Source organism: Octodon degus, unplaced genomic scaffold (assembly GCF_000260255.1).
Source record: "Octodon degus isolate 3935 unplaced genomic scaffold, OctDeg1.0 scaffold00064, whole genome shotgun sequence".
Taxonomy (NCBI): domain Eukaryota; kingdom Metazoa; phylum Chordata; class Mammalia; order Rodentia; family Octodontidae; genus Octodon; species Octodon degus.
Genome location: NW_004524640.1, coordinates 5,313,008 through 5,329,848, shown reverse-complemented (window position 1 = coordinate 5,329,848; position 16,841 = coordinate 5,313,008). Strand labels below are relative to the sequence as shown.

At 40.0% G+C, this 16,841-nt stretch overlaps 1 protein-coding gene across 1 annotated transcript in view; it reads right to left on the bottom strand.

Moving 5' to 3' along the window:
• The window catches only part of Lrmp (lymphoid restricted membrane protein), a 136,605-nt gene that overhangs the window by 44,695 nt on the left and 75,069 nt on the right, over positions 1-16,841 (bottom strand). Inside the window, exons 5-8 of the mRNA XM_023718936.1 lie at positions 15,732-15,812; positions 15,597-15,607; positions 11,623-11,704; positions 9,885-9,956 (exon numbers count right to left, since the gene is read on the bottom strand). Of these exons, the coding sequence (XP_023574704.1) occupies positions 9,885-9,956; positions 11,623-11,704; positions 15,597-15,607; positions 15,732-15,812 (246 nt within the window). The remainder of the gene's footprint in view (positions 1-9,884; positions 9,957-11,622; positions 11,705-15,596; positions 15,608-15,731; positions 15,813-16,841) is intronic.

Genomic DNA, 16,841 nt, shown 5'->3' with positions numbered 1-16,841 from the left:
CTGTGTCTCACAAAATGATCTGGAGGAAAAGTCACCTGAGGCCATATGCAAATTTTCAGATCCAGAATCTACCAATAGGAAGAAACAGCATGGATACTATGCAAAAAAGGGGAGGAGGAATTTGCCTGTGCTCTTCGCATTTGCATGCCCCTCAGCAGGGTGCTGAACCGGAGACACGTCCCAGCTCTCCCTTCACATCTCCCCCAGCCCACTCACCACTAGAAGCTACAGTGCTCTCTGGGGATGCAGCGCTCTCTGCCAATGGTAGGGCGAGACATTCCCTGCCAAGAGAGTAGAAGAGATGCTTTGCGATGTCAAGTCCAAAGAATCCTCTTAGCAACTAGCTGAATACCAGCATGTACACAAATACACACACACACACAACACAAACAACCTACTTGGACTGTGGGAGGTCCTCGGAATAGGAGCCTTCAACACCATTCTCCTAAAGAAAAAACAAAACAAAACAGGATTTCAATTCAACAACTTGACATTTTCCATTTCCAAAAGGTTTTAGGCAAACATTTTCACACAATTTTAAATGAACCCACATTTATACATTTATTCTTCCCTCTTGGACAGGATATAGAGAAGGATAGAGCATGGTAATATACATACGTCTTCAAAGCTGCCCTTAGAAAAACATACAATTTTAAGTGCACTGACAGGTCAGGTATTTATTTATTTATCTATCTATCTATCTATCTATCTATCTATCTATCTATCTATCTATCTATCTATCTATCTATCGGAACCGGGGATTGAACTCAGGCTCTTGCGCTTGCCAGGGAAGCGCTTATTCTACTGAGCCATCTCCCCGGCCCCCAGAGTCCTTTTAATAACCTTTTCTAATAAGTGTTTTTCCATCATCATGTACTTTGTACAATACAGTCTGAGCTACTAAACTGAAATCATTCAGATGCATGAGAAACCTTTGCTAACAATGAAAAATGGAGAGCAATATTACATAAATATTTCACAGTTGAATGCAGACCTTACGAACCTCCGTAGCCAAGAGCAGATAGGTATGGCGAGATACTATACTTGACATGGAGTTTAGAATCCATCCAAGAAAATGCTTAACACAGCCCCGGAAAGGTAAAAGCTAAGCGCAGGCTTGCTAGACTTGTGGCTACCAACTGTAATAAATAGCAGTCTATGCAGCACATTGCCCCCTTTTCTTATCACCATTATTTTACTGTCCCCATCATTTCATCTAATTCTCTCCAAAGCTTTTCATACATAGAGTTTAGAAAAGTGGAGGACTTACTTCCCAGGGGTTAAGGAAACTAATGGCCACTCAAAGGGTCATTTCCCAAGAGCATCAGATAGTGAAGCCAGATGTCAACCCCACACACTTAAGTCCAAGCAATCCTTAAGCACACTATGGAGAAGAAAGACTTAACAACTACTGCCTTAGGTTTATAAATGTTTAAATAAAAACTCAGAGTGTTCAATTCAAATGCTCAGAAAAATTCACAGACTTGAACAAGAGTTTGCATCTACGGCTGATGCTCTATCTCTTGTTTTGCTTTTCCCCCTACTTTGTCAGTGTTTTAATTTTCTTAAGTTCCAACATTCTTAATTGACAAATAATAATTGCATGTACTTCTGAGGTATAGCTTGCTGTTTCGGTACAGATGTACACTGTGGAATAATCAAATTAGAATCATTTGGATATCTGTCACCCAAAATCATCTCTGCCTGCACCATTTGTGGGTTAGATCGTACGTAACTGAAACCTCTCCTGACATCAATTTTTTAATTTTACAAATTTCATCGCAGGCCCAGTTTGTGGTGGGAATAGTGATGAGAGGTGGAGAAGCATGAAAACACATCCCTTGTCCTGAAAAGAAGAGCCTGTAGGTCAGTCGGGGGGGGGCAGATGTGTAAAACAATTACTTTATCATTGATAAGCAGCACTCCACAAAGGAAAGTGCACACAGAGAATTAATAGGTGACACTGGGACTGAGCTTTGGAGAGAAATCTTACCTTATTACCTGTAGAGGGTTCAATGGCATTAGCTCAATCTTTATATTATTTAAATAAACTGGATTAGTAATTAATACATGCTTCTTTAGCAGTTACACTGGGTGTCATACTTCATAAAAATCATATAAATTGATGTTTTATTAGTAATAACATCTTTACTCCTTTTAACATACTAAAAAAGTTGCAAAGTGGTTAGGATAGATATATAGTTACATTCTCTTAATGAATAGAGAGATTTGTTCTAATGGTGTTTGTAAATAGGATATCAAATCTGCATCTTGTACAGCAATTAACCACTAGGAAGAATGTATGCAATGTGTTAATTATTGAAACTGTCCTACCAATTTGGTTTGAAACTGTCTCATTGTTATTTGTTTCTCAATAAAATTGTGGAAAAAATAAAAAATTAAAAAAGTTGTTACAACGTGGGGCTTAAAATACCATTGTACTATAACTAAAAGCTAACAGTGTCCAAAAGAACTCTGTTTTGGACTGTCAGAGTTGTAAATACACATACTTAAATTTTAAATGTAGGAAAGAAAATAAAGTTATTATTTCTTGTTCCAGGGCCAGGGAGACAGCTCAGGGGCTTGAGTGCCTGCCTGGCATGCACAAGGTCCTGAGTTTAATCCCCAGTACCTCCCCGCAACAAAAACTAAAATTCTGTTCTATCAAACTCATATCCAAAATGGGGTGCAGGAAACACACTTTTCTTTTGCAAACCTTGTATTAAAATTTCTAATTATTATCATATTTAAAGTCAGAACAATACAGCAAAAAACATAATTTGCTTTCAGAATGTAACACAGATAATGAGCACACAGCACAATGTTCCACATAAGCCTTCTTTTCCTGTATCTTACAGCATAAACATTTTATTGAGAAATGTTTTGACAAACAAAATATTTGTTGATGAAGCAAATGATTCTGTACTCTGGGGGAGATCACACACATTTAATAGCCACACATCTCTGTATTCTTGAAGCAGATGCAAGACAGGCAACTGGATATGACTCCCATATCAATAATCTTTATGAATCTCAGTGATCACCAAACAACCCAATAGGGCCAGGGAGATAGCTCAGTAGAATAAGTGCCTGCCTGGCAAGCGCAGGGTCCTGAGTTCAATCCCTGGTATCACAGAAACAAATTTACAAAATAATAAATAATAAATCTCAATCCTAACTTTTCATAAATTTGATCTAAAAAAAGAACAACCTTTTCTTTTATTACAACAAAAACCAAAGGAAAGATTTCTTTTTCCAAATTTTGTCTCAAATTTAGGATTCTAGTTAATGAAAGTCAGAGGCATACCCCTCAAAATTTCTGTGACTGTGGGGTGTGGGGGTTCGCACAGCCCAGGAAAAGCTTTCCACCTTATGCTCTTTCCCGGCATCAAATGCCAGCCATGTTCAAATGAGCACCCCAAGCCTATAGAAGGACCCCACCCTATATCCCACAGCTGTAATCCTAGCACTTGGAAGGCTGAAAGCAGGAGGATCACTATGAGTCCAATGTGTGTAGTGAGCCCCTGTAGACCCTGTACTAAATACATAAAAAATAAAAAATTTAAAAATTATAAAAGACCTAAACAGATGGTAAAAAAAAATCATCTACTAGATGTATTTAAGAACCAAGAAACTTATTAAGTAAAAGAAAATTCAAAGGAGACTTACCTGTGGAAGACTCAGGTCAATGAACCTGACACATGCCAATAAACAGCCCAGAAGAGCAGGAAGAATGCTCTTCCTGTCCCAGCCATTCAAATATTACCTGCATAACATTTACATGGAAACCCATGGCCCAGCCCATTTACCCTTGACAGCAAGAGTCTGAGGCAGGGTGGGGTAGCCAAGGAGCTCACGGAACAAAGTGAGGTTCTCCCATGGGCTGGGTCAGCAAACACAGGTCTGTCTGTCTTTCTTTCTCTCACTCACTCACACACACACAAGGAACAATATTGTTTTAATATGGAGATGCAAAACTGTGAATAGCAAAAGATAACTTTTAAGAAAGCAGAAAGGACAATCAATTGACCTCAACAGTCTTCCAGGATCAGCTTTGTTCTTCTCAAAGATTATGGTTAAATGTCTCTCAGACTGTAGATTTTATGATCAGAAACCCTTCTGCTAAGAAACATTTGTGTTGCCAGTATAATTTTATTTTTTTTTTTTCAGAACCGGGGATTGAACTCAGACCCTTGCGCTTGCCAGGGAAGCGCTTATTCCACTGAGCCATCTCCCCAGCCCCAACCAGTATAATTTTTATGACTGGACCTTGTTTGGACAGCTGATGCTACCCAAATAAATTAACATGAGAATAAAAATAGTTTTAAAGCAACAGACTAGACTTAATGTCCAGTTCAATATTCTGAAAAAAAGGGAAGACTATTTAATTGAACTTTAAAAGATTAAAGATACCAGAACCTTAACAAAACTAAAGTTCCTTATAGGTTTTTTTTTTTTTTTTTAACAATTTCTACCAAAAAAAGGAGATACAAAGAAAGGACCATTTTGTATTTGTATATACAGAATAGTTAGGATAGATATAAAGCTACTTTCACTTAATTCAATAAAAAGAAAGATGTGTACAAATAGTGTTTGGACAGGATATCCTGTCTGCATCTTGTACTATGGATAACCACTAAGAAGATAACAATGTACAATGTCTTAATTATTGAAACTGTCCTATTAATCAGCTTTGAAACTGTCTCATTGATATCTGTTTCTCAATAAAATAAAATAAAAAAACAATTTCTAACTAAAAGTACACCACACCCATGGATCTGCAGGACACACCTACCACTGTAAGGCTCACGTGTAGCCATTTATCAGTCAACATCTACACGTCCTAATTCTGCAACTGACAATGTTATTTGTTCTCCAGGGTTATTAATGCAGCACCTACGCATGGCTTGAAAGAACAGGGCAGACAATTGCCAGGAAATCTCCTAAGATATTTTAAAATTGATCCTGTTGCCACAGTAAACTGCCTGCTTGCATGATAATGTATCTTAGACAGAAACATGTAATGACATGAAGAACTCAAAGGGAGCCAAGATTCTTTACACTGCGTTTATGTAATGTTTTTTAACAACCATAAAAAAAAAAGAGAGAGAAATTAATCTCTGGATCCCCGAGCTGTTACAAGGTTCCCTCTGGGCCTCACAGCACTGATAATTTGGATTCTGAATAGTAGAAGAGCTTCTGTACTGGAGGTGTTTGTTATGAACTAGGGATTTTACATATGCTACAAAAATCTATCCTAGACTCTATATTTTGGTAGAATAAGATCAGAGCTGGGATAAAATAGAAGGGAGAATCAGTGTAGATGTCACAGAATTTTCTTGGAACGTCTCACTTCTTGGAGCCCTGGGAGACATGAACGGGCACCTAGCCACACCGCTGCCAGCTTTGCAAAGGGCCAATTTCTGTTGCTCTTTAGCAGTTAAAGCAAAGACTAAAGAAAAGGACACAGAGCAAGTAGAGGCACACAGGCCTTGGGAGAAATCACCACGAGTCAGCGCAAAGAGCCGGGGTTCAAGCTTCCGAGAGGAACAGCCACAGGAGATTCAGAAGGGGGCTGTGTTGCTGACTGCCAGGCCTCCACCCTGGTGGCCCCTCACTGTGGATCCAAATGTAGAGGAGGATCTTTATAATCCATTTGCAAAGATCTTTCCAAATCCACACCACTACAGCTCCTGACTATACATCCAGACCACAGGTCCAGAGCAGGCCCAGGTCCCCTCTCCAAAAAGGTCCAGAACAAGAGGGAAGCATTGTTTCTACACACATCAGGAAACAGGGATGACCAGATACCCAGATCCAGAGCTCCGGCCAGTAGTGACACAGGACAGCATGGATAAGAACAAGGGCCACTCGGATACGAGTGCACAGACTGACCGCCTGGTGCCACAGTTTCTCAAAAGGTTAAGTATTCATGCAGAACTTACTAGTTGGCGAGGCCTGGAGCATGTGAGGATATCCTAGAACACACCTCTGAGTTTCCTGGAAATACTGGGAAGAGAATTCATAAAAACAGAAAGGCCTTTTCATCAAATACATTGAGAAGTGAGGAAATAGGTCACCCCGACTGGTCCTGCTTGTGGATGAGATGCACCTGGTTTGTTTCCATGAACTGGTTAGGCCAGAATCCAGCTATCAGATACCTAAATGTGAATGTAAATGTGTAATATGTGAGTGTGTTTGTCTGTGTGTGTGTATGTGTGTGTGTATACATGTGTATATTTCAATATTCAGAGAATCCCTGAAAAGTACTGTTACATGGGTAACACACACAAATCCAGACAGGTTAAGCCATATATTAGGCACCTTCCTGTTGCTGGGACAAAATGTCTTACATACATAATTTAAATGAGAAGAAGTTGACTTGGGCTCCATGTTTCAAGACTCTCAGTCCGAAAAAAAATGGAAATAGAAAGAAGCAGTCAACGCTCTAATTAGCTTTGTCTCCTTTTTTTCAATTGTTTGTACTTTTTCTTTTCTTAATTTCTTATACATTGCTCCAGTTTTTTCTTCTTCCAATATCTGGTAATATGAATAGCTGGTTGTAAGACAATACCATGTATTACAACAAATACTGTGAAATTCATATTACTTTGTTAAGTAAAATTCTGTATGAGTTGTCAAAAAATAAATAAAAAAGGAAAAAAATTATTAAATAATAAAGAAGCTAAAATAGAGAGAAAAAAAAAAAAAGTCCACATCTGACTGACTCCAACACAGAAGTGTCATGGCGGAACGGCACAGGGGAGGAAAGCTGCTCCCATCATGGAAGCCATGAAGCAGAGAGCAAGGAGAGATCCAGAAAGGGGCGGAAGGAAAGGAGATGCCCTTCCACCGCACACTGCAGGGACCTGCTCCCGCCAGTGAGGCCCTACCTCCTTGTGGCCCCCTTCACTACAAGCTCGCCAATGGATCACTCCATGGGTGAGGTGAGTGTCTTCATGAACCAGTCAACATCGAGGGCGCACCCCTGACCCCTGCTGTCCTAGGGATCAGGCACTCAATGCACGGGCCTTTGGGAGGGGGGGCACTTCCTCTTTATGCTATGGTAGACCATTTACCCAAGTTCACACAGCTAGTGAATGATACTTCTAGTCTTAAATCCATATCCACTCAACTCCAAAGCCGAGAGCTGTGCCTAAAAATTCTAAGGCCTTGCTAACATAAATGTCAAAGACAGGCAAAAGTGGGCAGGAGAATTAATGTTTGTGTATTGATAATGTGGGTTCAACAATTACCAAGTTATGGCAATTTTATTTCTCTTCTCACCTACCTGTACACTGTCTTGAGGTAAATCCTAGCTAGTCTAACATCTCATCCATAGACATTTCAGCATGAGTCTCTAAAAGATAAAGACTGGAACTAACATTTCATTTCTTTCTTTTTTTTTTTTTTTTTTTTTTTTTTGTCTTACCTGAAAATAACCCCAATAAGTTAATTATTTAGGTCAATAAAGAAGCTCTGTTCTTGTCAAGAATGTCCCATACAGGGCTCTAAATTACTGTGAGAGGTTCCTTTAGAGACATCAATTTTATTATAGAGTGCTCTTCTCACTCAAATTCCCTTTCAGCGATACATACACATTTAGTTTTATATTATGCCCTGTGAAAAACATGCTGGAATATAGCTTCCTCTGTAAACATAGGGGAGGAACAAAAAATAAACCTCCAGTCATTAGGAACATCAGCCCATGAGTCAGAAAACAATGTGCTGAGTATTTACTCTCAATGTTTTAAACAGAACCTGTAGTGATCACAAAACAAATAGGCATTCAACAAACTTAAAGAGGCAGTTATATACACCAAACTGATACAGGAGACTGGATACATTCTGGGTCCTGAGCAGAGAAGGCTCTCTCTTCCAGGTTAACTGTCTAAGAGAGAATTAAATATAAGAAAACAAAGAACTAAGCTGGGACAGTGGTGCATACCTGTAATCCTAGCTAATTAAAGGGCCATGGCAGGAGGAATACAAGTTTGAGGTCAGCATTCTATCTCAAAATAAAATAAAAAGGGCTGAGGCTATAGCTCAGTATTTCCTGGATTTAATCCCTAAGAAAGAAAGGGAGAGAGCTGAGGAAAACAAAAGAAAAGAAGCAAAGAGAAAAAAGAAAAAAAAAATGAATTGCTTCAGTGCAACCAGCATACACAGAACAAGAAGAGAACAGAGTTACTGAGATCTCAAAGAAAGAAGTGAAATATTTGAGAAATGAGGGGCTGAGGCCCAAAAGTATGTTTCCAGAACCTTCTAGAAGCTAGTTTAGGGAAAAGAAGTTGAACTCCCTAAATCTAATCTATTGTGCTTTCCACCTTGGGAAGAACTGGAGATGCTTGAGCACTGATCCATTCATGCTGCGCAATAAGGTTTTACAGAAGTTGGTTTTATAAATGGGCCTTGACAGGTCACAGAGAATTATGACAAATGGAGGCTCATACCATGCTCTGGGCAGAGAAAACACCCCAGACAGGTTTGTGCGACTGTGACCAGTTTGGGCTGACCTGGAGGAATTACCACAAGGCAGTGAGGAGGAAATAAAGGCAGAAAGGTAGGTTGTGACTGGGTTAAAAAGGAACTCGTACCCAAGATCAAGCTGTAGGTAAAAAGGCTGTCGGCTGATAGAGATCCGTCTTTTCAAGCCAGGGTTTCACAGACAACGTTCTTGTGTTATTTTTGTCATTTTTATTTATTCTGATTTATTATACTTTTTATGGAGAATTCTTAGAAACAGAGCTTACGGTTTGGCTATAGAGGGGGTTGGGAGGGTGAATGATGACGGTAAGGAGCTACCTGGGGACAAGGTGAGGACAGCAGGCTGCATAGCTCCTATCTCTAAATGGGTGTCAAGACCACAGACAGAGCAACTCAGGCACACAATGCAACGAATGCAGACTCGAAGATACATATGTAGATGGTAGCACTTTGAAGATAATGGGAGTGATAGTGATTGAAATGTCTATAATTGGTGTAGTTAAAAGGGGCTGTGGAAGAGGCCTATCCCTTGAAGCTAGACAGCCCTGAAGTTCAAATTCAGGTTTCTTATTCATCAGCTCAGTAATCTTTTTTCTTTCTTTCTTTTTTTTTTTTTTTATCTTAGCATCTACAAGGTCTACAGGGTTTCATTACATAGATTGGACTTGAAGTGATTCTCCTGTTTACAGCCTCCCAAGTGCTGGGATTACAGGCTTGCACCACCATGCCCAGTCTCCATTGCTGTCTCAGTGCACCCTGTGGGTGGGGCCAGCACAGCAGGCCAGGGATCGAACCTTCCACCCCTGACCCCTGTGGCTGCCTAAGCAGGCACTTCAGTCTGCTGAGCTATTTGGCGGGCCCCCTGCTCAGTAATCTTGGAAAAGTGACTCAACTTCCTCAACTTGAAATACCACCTTTATACAACACAGAAAAATACACTCAAGGTGTAGAGAGGCCTGGGGACATGGTATGCAGAAACCCTTTGCTACAAAGTTCCTGGTACACAGTTGGTGTTTGTTTCTTTCCCTTTCCTAATGAAGTCAGTGCCAGATAAAAGGGAAATCAGTAACAACTACACACCCTGTAAGCTTCCATGTTCAACTTCCTTTATTAAAGCTTTTAGTACAGTATTAAGTAATAACAAAATAAATCTATTTTTTTCCTTCGCTATTTAATAAAACACATATTAATGAACAGAAAAGAGTCAGGTGTAAACTCTTACAGGGAATAAGAATGATTCTTACAACTCAGTAGGAAAACAGAAATATAATACCATGTTCAACTGGATATGAGTAGAGATAGCACTAAGGAAAGAATACAAAAGGTCAACAAATATATGTCTTGGTGCAGATTGAAACTGTCCCTCAAGATTCTCATGTGTTCAGTGTGGGACTTACGGAAAGTAAGTGGATCATGATGGCTGTCACCTCATCAATGGGTTTCACTGATGAGATTGTAATTTGGTGGCACTATTGGGAATAACAGAAATTTAGGAGGAGGGGGGAGCCTTATTAAAGGGACTGGATCATGGGGTGTGACCTTCAATACTACATGGAGTCATTGGACCATTGCTCTCTGTCTCTCTTTCTCTCAGTTTTTGTCAGTCATGAGGTGAGCACTTTCATCTGCCCCACCTTCCCATCACAATACTTTTGCCTCACCACAGACCAAAAGGCAATAGAGCCATGAATCATGGACAGAAACCTCAGAAAATATAAGCCAAAATAAACCTTTCCTCCTCTCTGTTGATTTTTCTCACAGCAAGCAAAAAGCTGGCTAACACATCATTCAAGGGGAGACACAAATCCAAACCTCACAAGGTGCCCCTTGGAGTTCACTGAGATGGCTATAGTCAAAGAGGGGCAGTAAGGGTGGAAAAGTCAAGAGTCTTTGCATATTCCTGACAAGAAAGTAAAATGGTACAGTCATTGTAAAAATCCATTTTGCATTTCCTCAAAATATTCAATGCATAGTTATAACAAGATATAGTATTCTATCTACAGGAACAAACACAAAAGGATTTAAAATATATGTTTATACAAAACGTTATGATGCTTAGACTGGAATTAGTCACAATGGCCAAAAAGTAAAAACAAACAACTCAAATGCCTAAAAACAGGTGAATGGATAAAAAAATATGATCTACTCAGTCAATGTACCATGAAAGTAAATTAAATATTAGTAACATGAATGACGCTTGACAATCTTATGCTAATTGAAGGAGTGAGACACAAGAGATCATACGCTATTTTATTCCACTTACATATAACATCCAGAAGAAGCAAATCTAGAGACAGTAGATTGGGGTTGCTGAGGGCTGAGGTTTAGGGCTAGGATAAATGGACAGAAAAGGACATGAAGTTTCTTTAAGGGGCATTCAAAAGGTTCTAAAAATCAATCACAGTGACAATTGTCAAATTCTGTGACTCTTAAAATCATTTAATTAAGCAGTATAAATTAATGAATTGTTTGGTTTGTGAGTTTTAGAGCAGCAAAGAAGTCAAAAGGAAGAAGGAAGGATGGCTCAATCCTGAGACATAACCGCCTGCTGCGTTTGACTGAGGTTGCAGGGCCTACGCTCAGCCTGCAGGGGAAGGCACCGAGCCACATCTCAGCACCCAGGAGGGGAACCAAGTGGGCCTTCTCAGCCATTCTTCTCTCAGGTAGAGAAGTAGCACAAGTACCTGGCCTTGGCATGGATGCTACTGTGGCGTGGTCTTGTGCTGCGGGCTCTGACAGAGGACCAATAGCTCACGCCTTAGGTGGCCTTGACCTAAGAGTGCACACTAGAGCCTGACACTTCTTATAGGCATTAATGCATCTAGTCCCAAACCAGCCTGCTTCTCACACACAAAGTTCAGAGTTTCACTCAAATGTCCCATTGATCATCAAACCCAAGAGTTTATGCCACATATAGACAGAAGGTCCCCTTTCCCAAATTGACTTAAGTTTTACTTTTCTTGCTTCAAAAGTTAATTTTCTCATGAATCTTAATTCCATGGTGTCAGATTCCTACTTTTTATAAGTATCCATAATACTTTTTAGAGGGGAAAAAAAGATAAATAAGAACATCGAAGACAAGGGCCAGGATAATGGCACACTGAAAATGAAGTTGTAATCGCTTCCTACACTTACTTCCACACTTAAGTCACCATTCATCTTGATGCAGACTGAAAGATCTGGTCCAGGGTTCGGAACACCCGTGAGGTCAGGGCACCTGTGAGTAGAAATTAATGATGCTTACTACCAGTGGAAAAGCTGAAAAATTTAGCAGACAGCTAGCTGTAGCACAGTTCCAACTCTCTCAACACTACTCTATGAAATGTTTAATAAAAGCCATAGCTTCCTTAAGACATAATGAAAGAGAACTCTCGCCTCCATCGGAGAAGGGTGACTAACAACGGAAAAGCCAGCCAAAAATGAAAATAAAGAATTTGCAATTCAAAGTCTTGCTTCCTCAACCTTCAGTACAGAAAGGAAATTTCACTGGGGCAGGGGGTGAGGGTGAGCAGAGATAGTTCTCACAAATTCCACTAACATTTCTGAATTCTGAGTTTTTCCTGAGGAAAATCAGTCTGTATACTTAAAAAGGCAGGTGAGTGCAAATGAGGGCTGAAAGAGGAGGAGGTATGGAGCTAGGAATGGGTTCTCAAAGGCCCGTTAACCTCATGGGTGAAAAGAACAGAAGTAGGAGCAAAATTCACCTAAATTACTTAGCAGTATGTATAATATGTGTCTCAAACATCACAGGTGGCTTAGTCTAGTCTTCTAAAATTTTAGAATAGGTACTATGAAGTTGAAAAGCAATGCCTTTATTTTTCTAAATTATAAATCTTCAGAAAGTTAGACAAGTGCCCCATACAAGCTTTATGACCTCAGGGCATGAAATCCTAACCAATTAAAATGTTCGCCCATGGAAAGAAGTGGTCTTGAAGAGTAGGTAGGGAAATTGTGCCCCTTGAACTTACCAGTGTTGTCTAGTCACATGCGGAGCACCATCCTCTATGTCTCCTTTCTGGGGCCTGTCACACAATGCATGGGTAGGGTGTGCTCCACATGAGAAAGATGTCAGTGCCAGCCCTGGAATCGCTGTGCAGCTCTCTAGACTCAAGGCATCTGCCATAGAACCAGAGGAAAGCAAACAAGAGTTAACTTCTGGTTCAGATCATATAAGAAGGAAATGCTTCCCTCCTCTTGAGAGATTCACTGAATCATTTCTGAAGAAGCAAAAGTCAAACCAGTTCTACTAACATTTTATCAAAACTCGCCTGGATGGCTAGTTCCATGCAGGTGGAAACAGTGAATGCTTTCTTTTCTTAAAGTGAAGGGTAGAACAGCACAGAAAACTTTTGTCTACTAAGCAATTCAAGAACCAAAAAATGTACAACCAGTAGGCAAAATTAAGTCAGATCCCTGTTTTTTGTAAATACAGTTTTATTGAAATACAGGCACACACAGCTGTTTACATATTGCCCACAGCTGCCTGTGTGCACCAGTATAAAACTCAGAAGCAACAGAAACTGTACAGACCACAAGGCCTAAGATACTTTTGGGCCCTTTACAGAACAACTTATAAGCTCTTAAGAAGAAAATTATTACACACTATGAGAACCCACTAACAAGTGGTCCAGGAAATAGGTTGGAATAACAAACCTTGTTGGGCAAAAACATCTTGGGCAGATTTCTGTTTTGGAAGCTGCAGAGCTTAAGAAAAACCAGACTTTGGAATCAATCACAGTGTTTTAGTTCAAATTCTGGCTCTAACATACACTAGTTGTGTTGTCTTGGATAAATAACTAAACTCCTCTGAATCTCAATTTCTTATATATAAAGGAATGCATGACATTGCTCAAGTGACTTATTCAATATTCCTGTTTCATATTTAAAGTGTTGAACCATTAGCACCCTTACTTCACAGAGATGGGGTGGGGATTGAATGATTTCATAGATGCATTAAACCATGGAATGTACTAGGAGTGTAGCAAACATTCTTTAGTTGCTGACATTGTTGGTGGTCATGAAATATCACGAGTAGAATCATCTCTCTATATTTTTTTTGGTGGTACCAGGGATCAAACTCAGGACCTTGCACTTGCCAGCCAAGCTCTTATTCTACTGAGCTATTCCCCAGCCCCAGAATAATCTCTAGGATGATCTAATCTATCATCCAACACAAAACTAGACACTCCACTAGAAATAGTAGCAGCTTCTCCACTAGCTGAAGTGATCCTCAAACTTTCTTGTTGTTACTTCTTAAATTTATCTTGATAATCATCCCTTTCTTTTGCTCTTTCCAAACCAACATCAACATTTTTCTCTTAAATGCATCCAGGTTGTGCTAAGAATCAACACAACTCAGCACTGCCTCAGAGAAAGTTCGTTTCCTTATCCTGGCATTCGGGAACAGGTCACAGTGGGATTCAGGCTTGCTTCTCTTTCTTCTCACATACTGTCTATGGTCTCTTAACCCAAATCCTCCTGCCCCCAAGATGACTTTGGCCTCCTTTGGTCTCACCCACTGGGGTACCTTCCTCTTCACTTTCACCATTCCAAATCTATCCCATCTGACCGTGCCTGGGTCAGCTCTCACTTCCCCTGGCTCCTTCCTTGAGCCAAGGGCCTTGTCTCCCACCAGTCTGCCTGAGAACTTATTTTATGGTGTCTTTTATTATGCATAATATGGGGTGGAGGGTAGTACAGATACATAGATTGATGGACTGAGTTCAGAAATACTCAAGTATTCAACAGCTCTTCCTATACAAATATAACTGCAATTATTTTGTTTATGTATTTAGTACAGGGTTACAGTGTCTCCCTACACAGATCAGACTCATAGTGCTCCTCCTGCTTTCAGCTTCCCAAGTGCTGGGATTATAGGCATGCACCACCACGCCCAGTCTCAGTTGCCCTCTCAGAGTGCCCTGGGGGCGAGGCTGGCATGGTCTGTGGTGCTGGGGATCAAACCTGGTCCCTGCATTCTATCTAAGCAGGCACATGAGTCCTCTGAGCTATCTGGCTGGCTCTAACTGCAGTTATTTTTTCTTTCTAAAACACCCTCACCCACTGTGTGAGCAGGTACAAGAGGTGGTTATCCATCCTTACCCAGCAGAGCTGTGTTCCAGAATGTGTGTTTCAAGACCAAATGTGTCTGATGAATTCTTGTTTCCTGATTCTCATGTAAGTTGCCACAGCAGTGTTTCTGAACAGAAAAAAAAAAAAAAAACAAGTACTATTAGCTCTTCAAAGGAATATAACATGATCTAATTCCTCAACCACTGTCTTCATCTTCTAAGATAGAAAGTATGTAAGTGGGCTCAAATGACCCCATGAAAGAGGTCGGGGAGAAAATAAATTATTTCAACCAAAATAATACTCATGCTTCTAATCAAAAGGTTTATTATATGAGTAAACAGTAACCACATCCACATCCCTAAATGAGTCAGTAGATACATTAAGAGTTAATAGAATTAAATGAATCCAGAGAGATTCCCACCAGAGTGGTCAGCAGTAGGGCATAGAATGTACTAGGCATGTAGCAAACATTCTTCAAGTGCTGACACCGTTGTTGGCCATGGTTATCACTGAAATATCCCAAACAAAATAACCTCTAGGGTGTCCTATTCGACTGTCCAACACAGAAAAGAACACTCCATTAATAGTGGCAGCAGTTTCTCCACTAGTTTAAAGGACCCTCAAATCACTTTCTTTTTTTTTTATTTCTTTTTTTAATTTTCACTTTCTTTTTATAACTTCTTACATTTATCTTGATAATCATCCCATTTCTTTTCTAAGAAATAGAATTCTTTCTTGCTTTTAGAATATTTAAAAACAGTCAATGGAATACTCTCGTTACCAGTCTCAAATAATTTCTATTTTGATATAAACGGAGACTTTATAGTGAGGAGCAACCCAAACTATATAATTGTTCATGTTATTGCAATCAAAAGCTTTAAAGTATTCTTAGGACTAGCTAGGATAGTATGTGAAAATTTTTTAAAATATCCATTGTTAGGCTGGGGATATAGGCTCAGCGGCACAGTACCTGTCTGGCAAGCATAAAGCCCTCTGTTCAATTCCCAGTACCAAAAATACATATATCTATTGCTTACCTGACAACAATCTTAAAGATAACCAGTATGTTTGCAGTTCTAAGGCTATTAACATGTAGTGGATTCAGATTTCTAGTCTGACACGGTGACTAACTCACAACTGGTACCTAAATAAGCTCACAGAGTCATACTTACCAATTTTTCTTGAAGAGGCTGTTGAATACCTTCTGTGGCGGACAGGGGATCCAGGTGAGAAAATCCCTCATCTAAAACATTCTGTCACGAGACAATGGTGGAGTGCATTGAAAAAATGAGGGCAGGACCAAAGCCACAAATCACACAGGAGACCACACAGAAGATGTGACATCCCTACAGCGGGCAAGAGCCCCCAGTTCTACTTGTAGGAAACACATTTGTAATGGTAAACTTTGCATTGGATTTTAGTCTAGTTATGAATGAAATAGAAAGATCAGGGGTGGGGAATTGGCTCAGTGGAATAAGCGCTTCCCGGGCAAGCGCAAGGGCTTGAGTTCAATCCCTGGTTCCACAAAAAAAAAAAAAAAGAAAAAAAAAGAAAAAGAAAAGAAAGAAAGAGAAATCCAAAGATCAGGACCAGGGAAGTGCATGGCTTTGTCAGTAAAATCTTTATACAGAAGCCAGAGAAACTAGTTGTTGACATAATTTGAAATGGTAAACTTGATGTCTATGAAGACTTTACCTTAATAAAAACTACCTTAATCCAAGAGGTATGTATCTGTCATTCGTTACAATAGAAAAATATTGTAGGTGTTCTTGGAAAGATTAATACTTCTTTAGACATGGAGGTTTATCCAGCTCAGTTTATTGTGAAGATTTTCTAGGTACTCTGCCTTCCTTCTTTTTGTTTCTGTAAAACTTTATTTGTTTAGCAGTGAGTCCATTCTCTTGCTTGAATTAGCAACAGAACTATGGGGCTGGATAATCCAGTACATCCCTCCTTTTAGAGGTGAAACTGATGCGCATGGCAGCTACATGGGGGATATGTCCAGGGTTGTTGGTGGTCAAGTCTTATGATTGCAAGCTTGAGTTCTTCTCCAGCTCTAGCTTCTAAACCACGTTCTCTTGCCCTCAACAACTGAAGTGACATACGTGACGCCATACACAGGATCTCCAAATGAGCTAGGTTGGGCTGTACAAGCCAGTCGCTGAAAGACATTGAGCAAATGGCCTGCCTGCCTTATTGAGTCAGTCAGTCTGTCTGTCTGTCTCTGTCTGTCTGTCTGTCTGTCTGTCTGTCTGTCTGTCTCTCTCTCTCTCTCTCTCTCT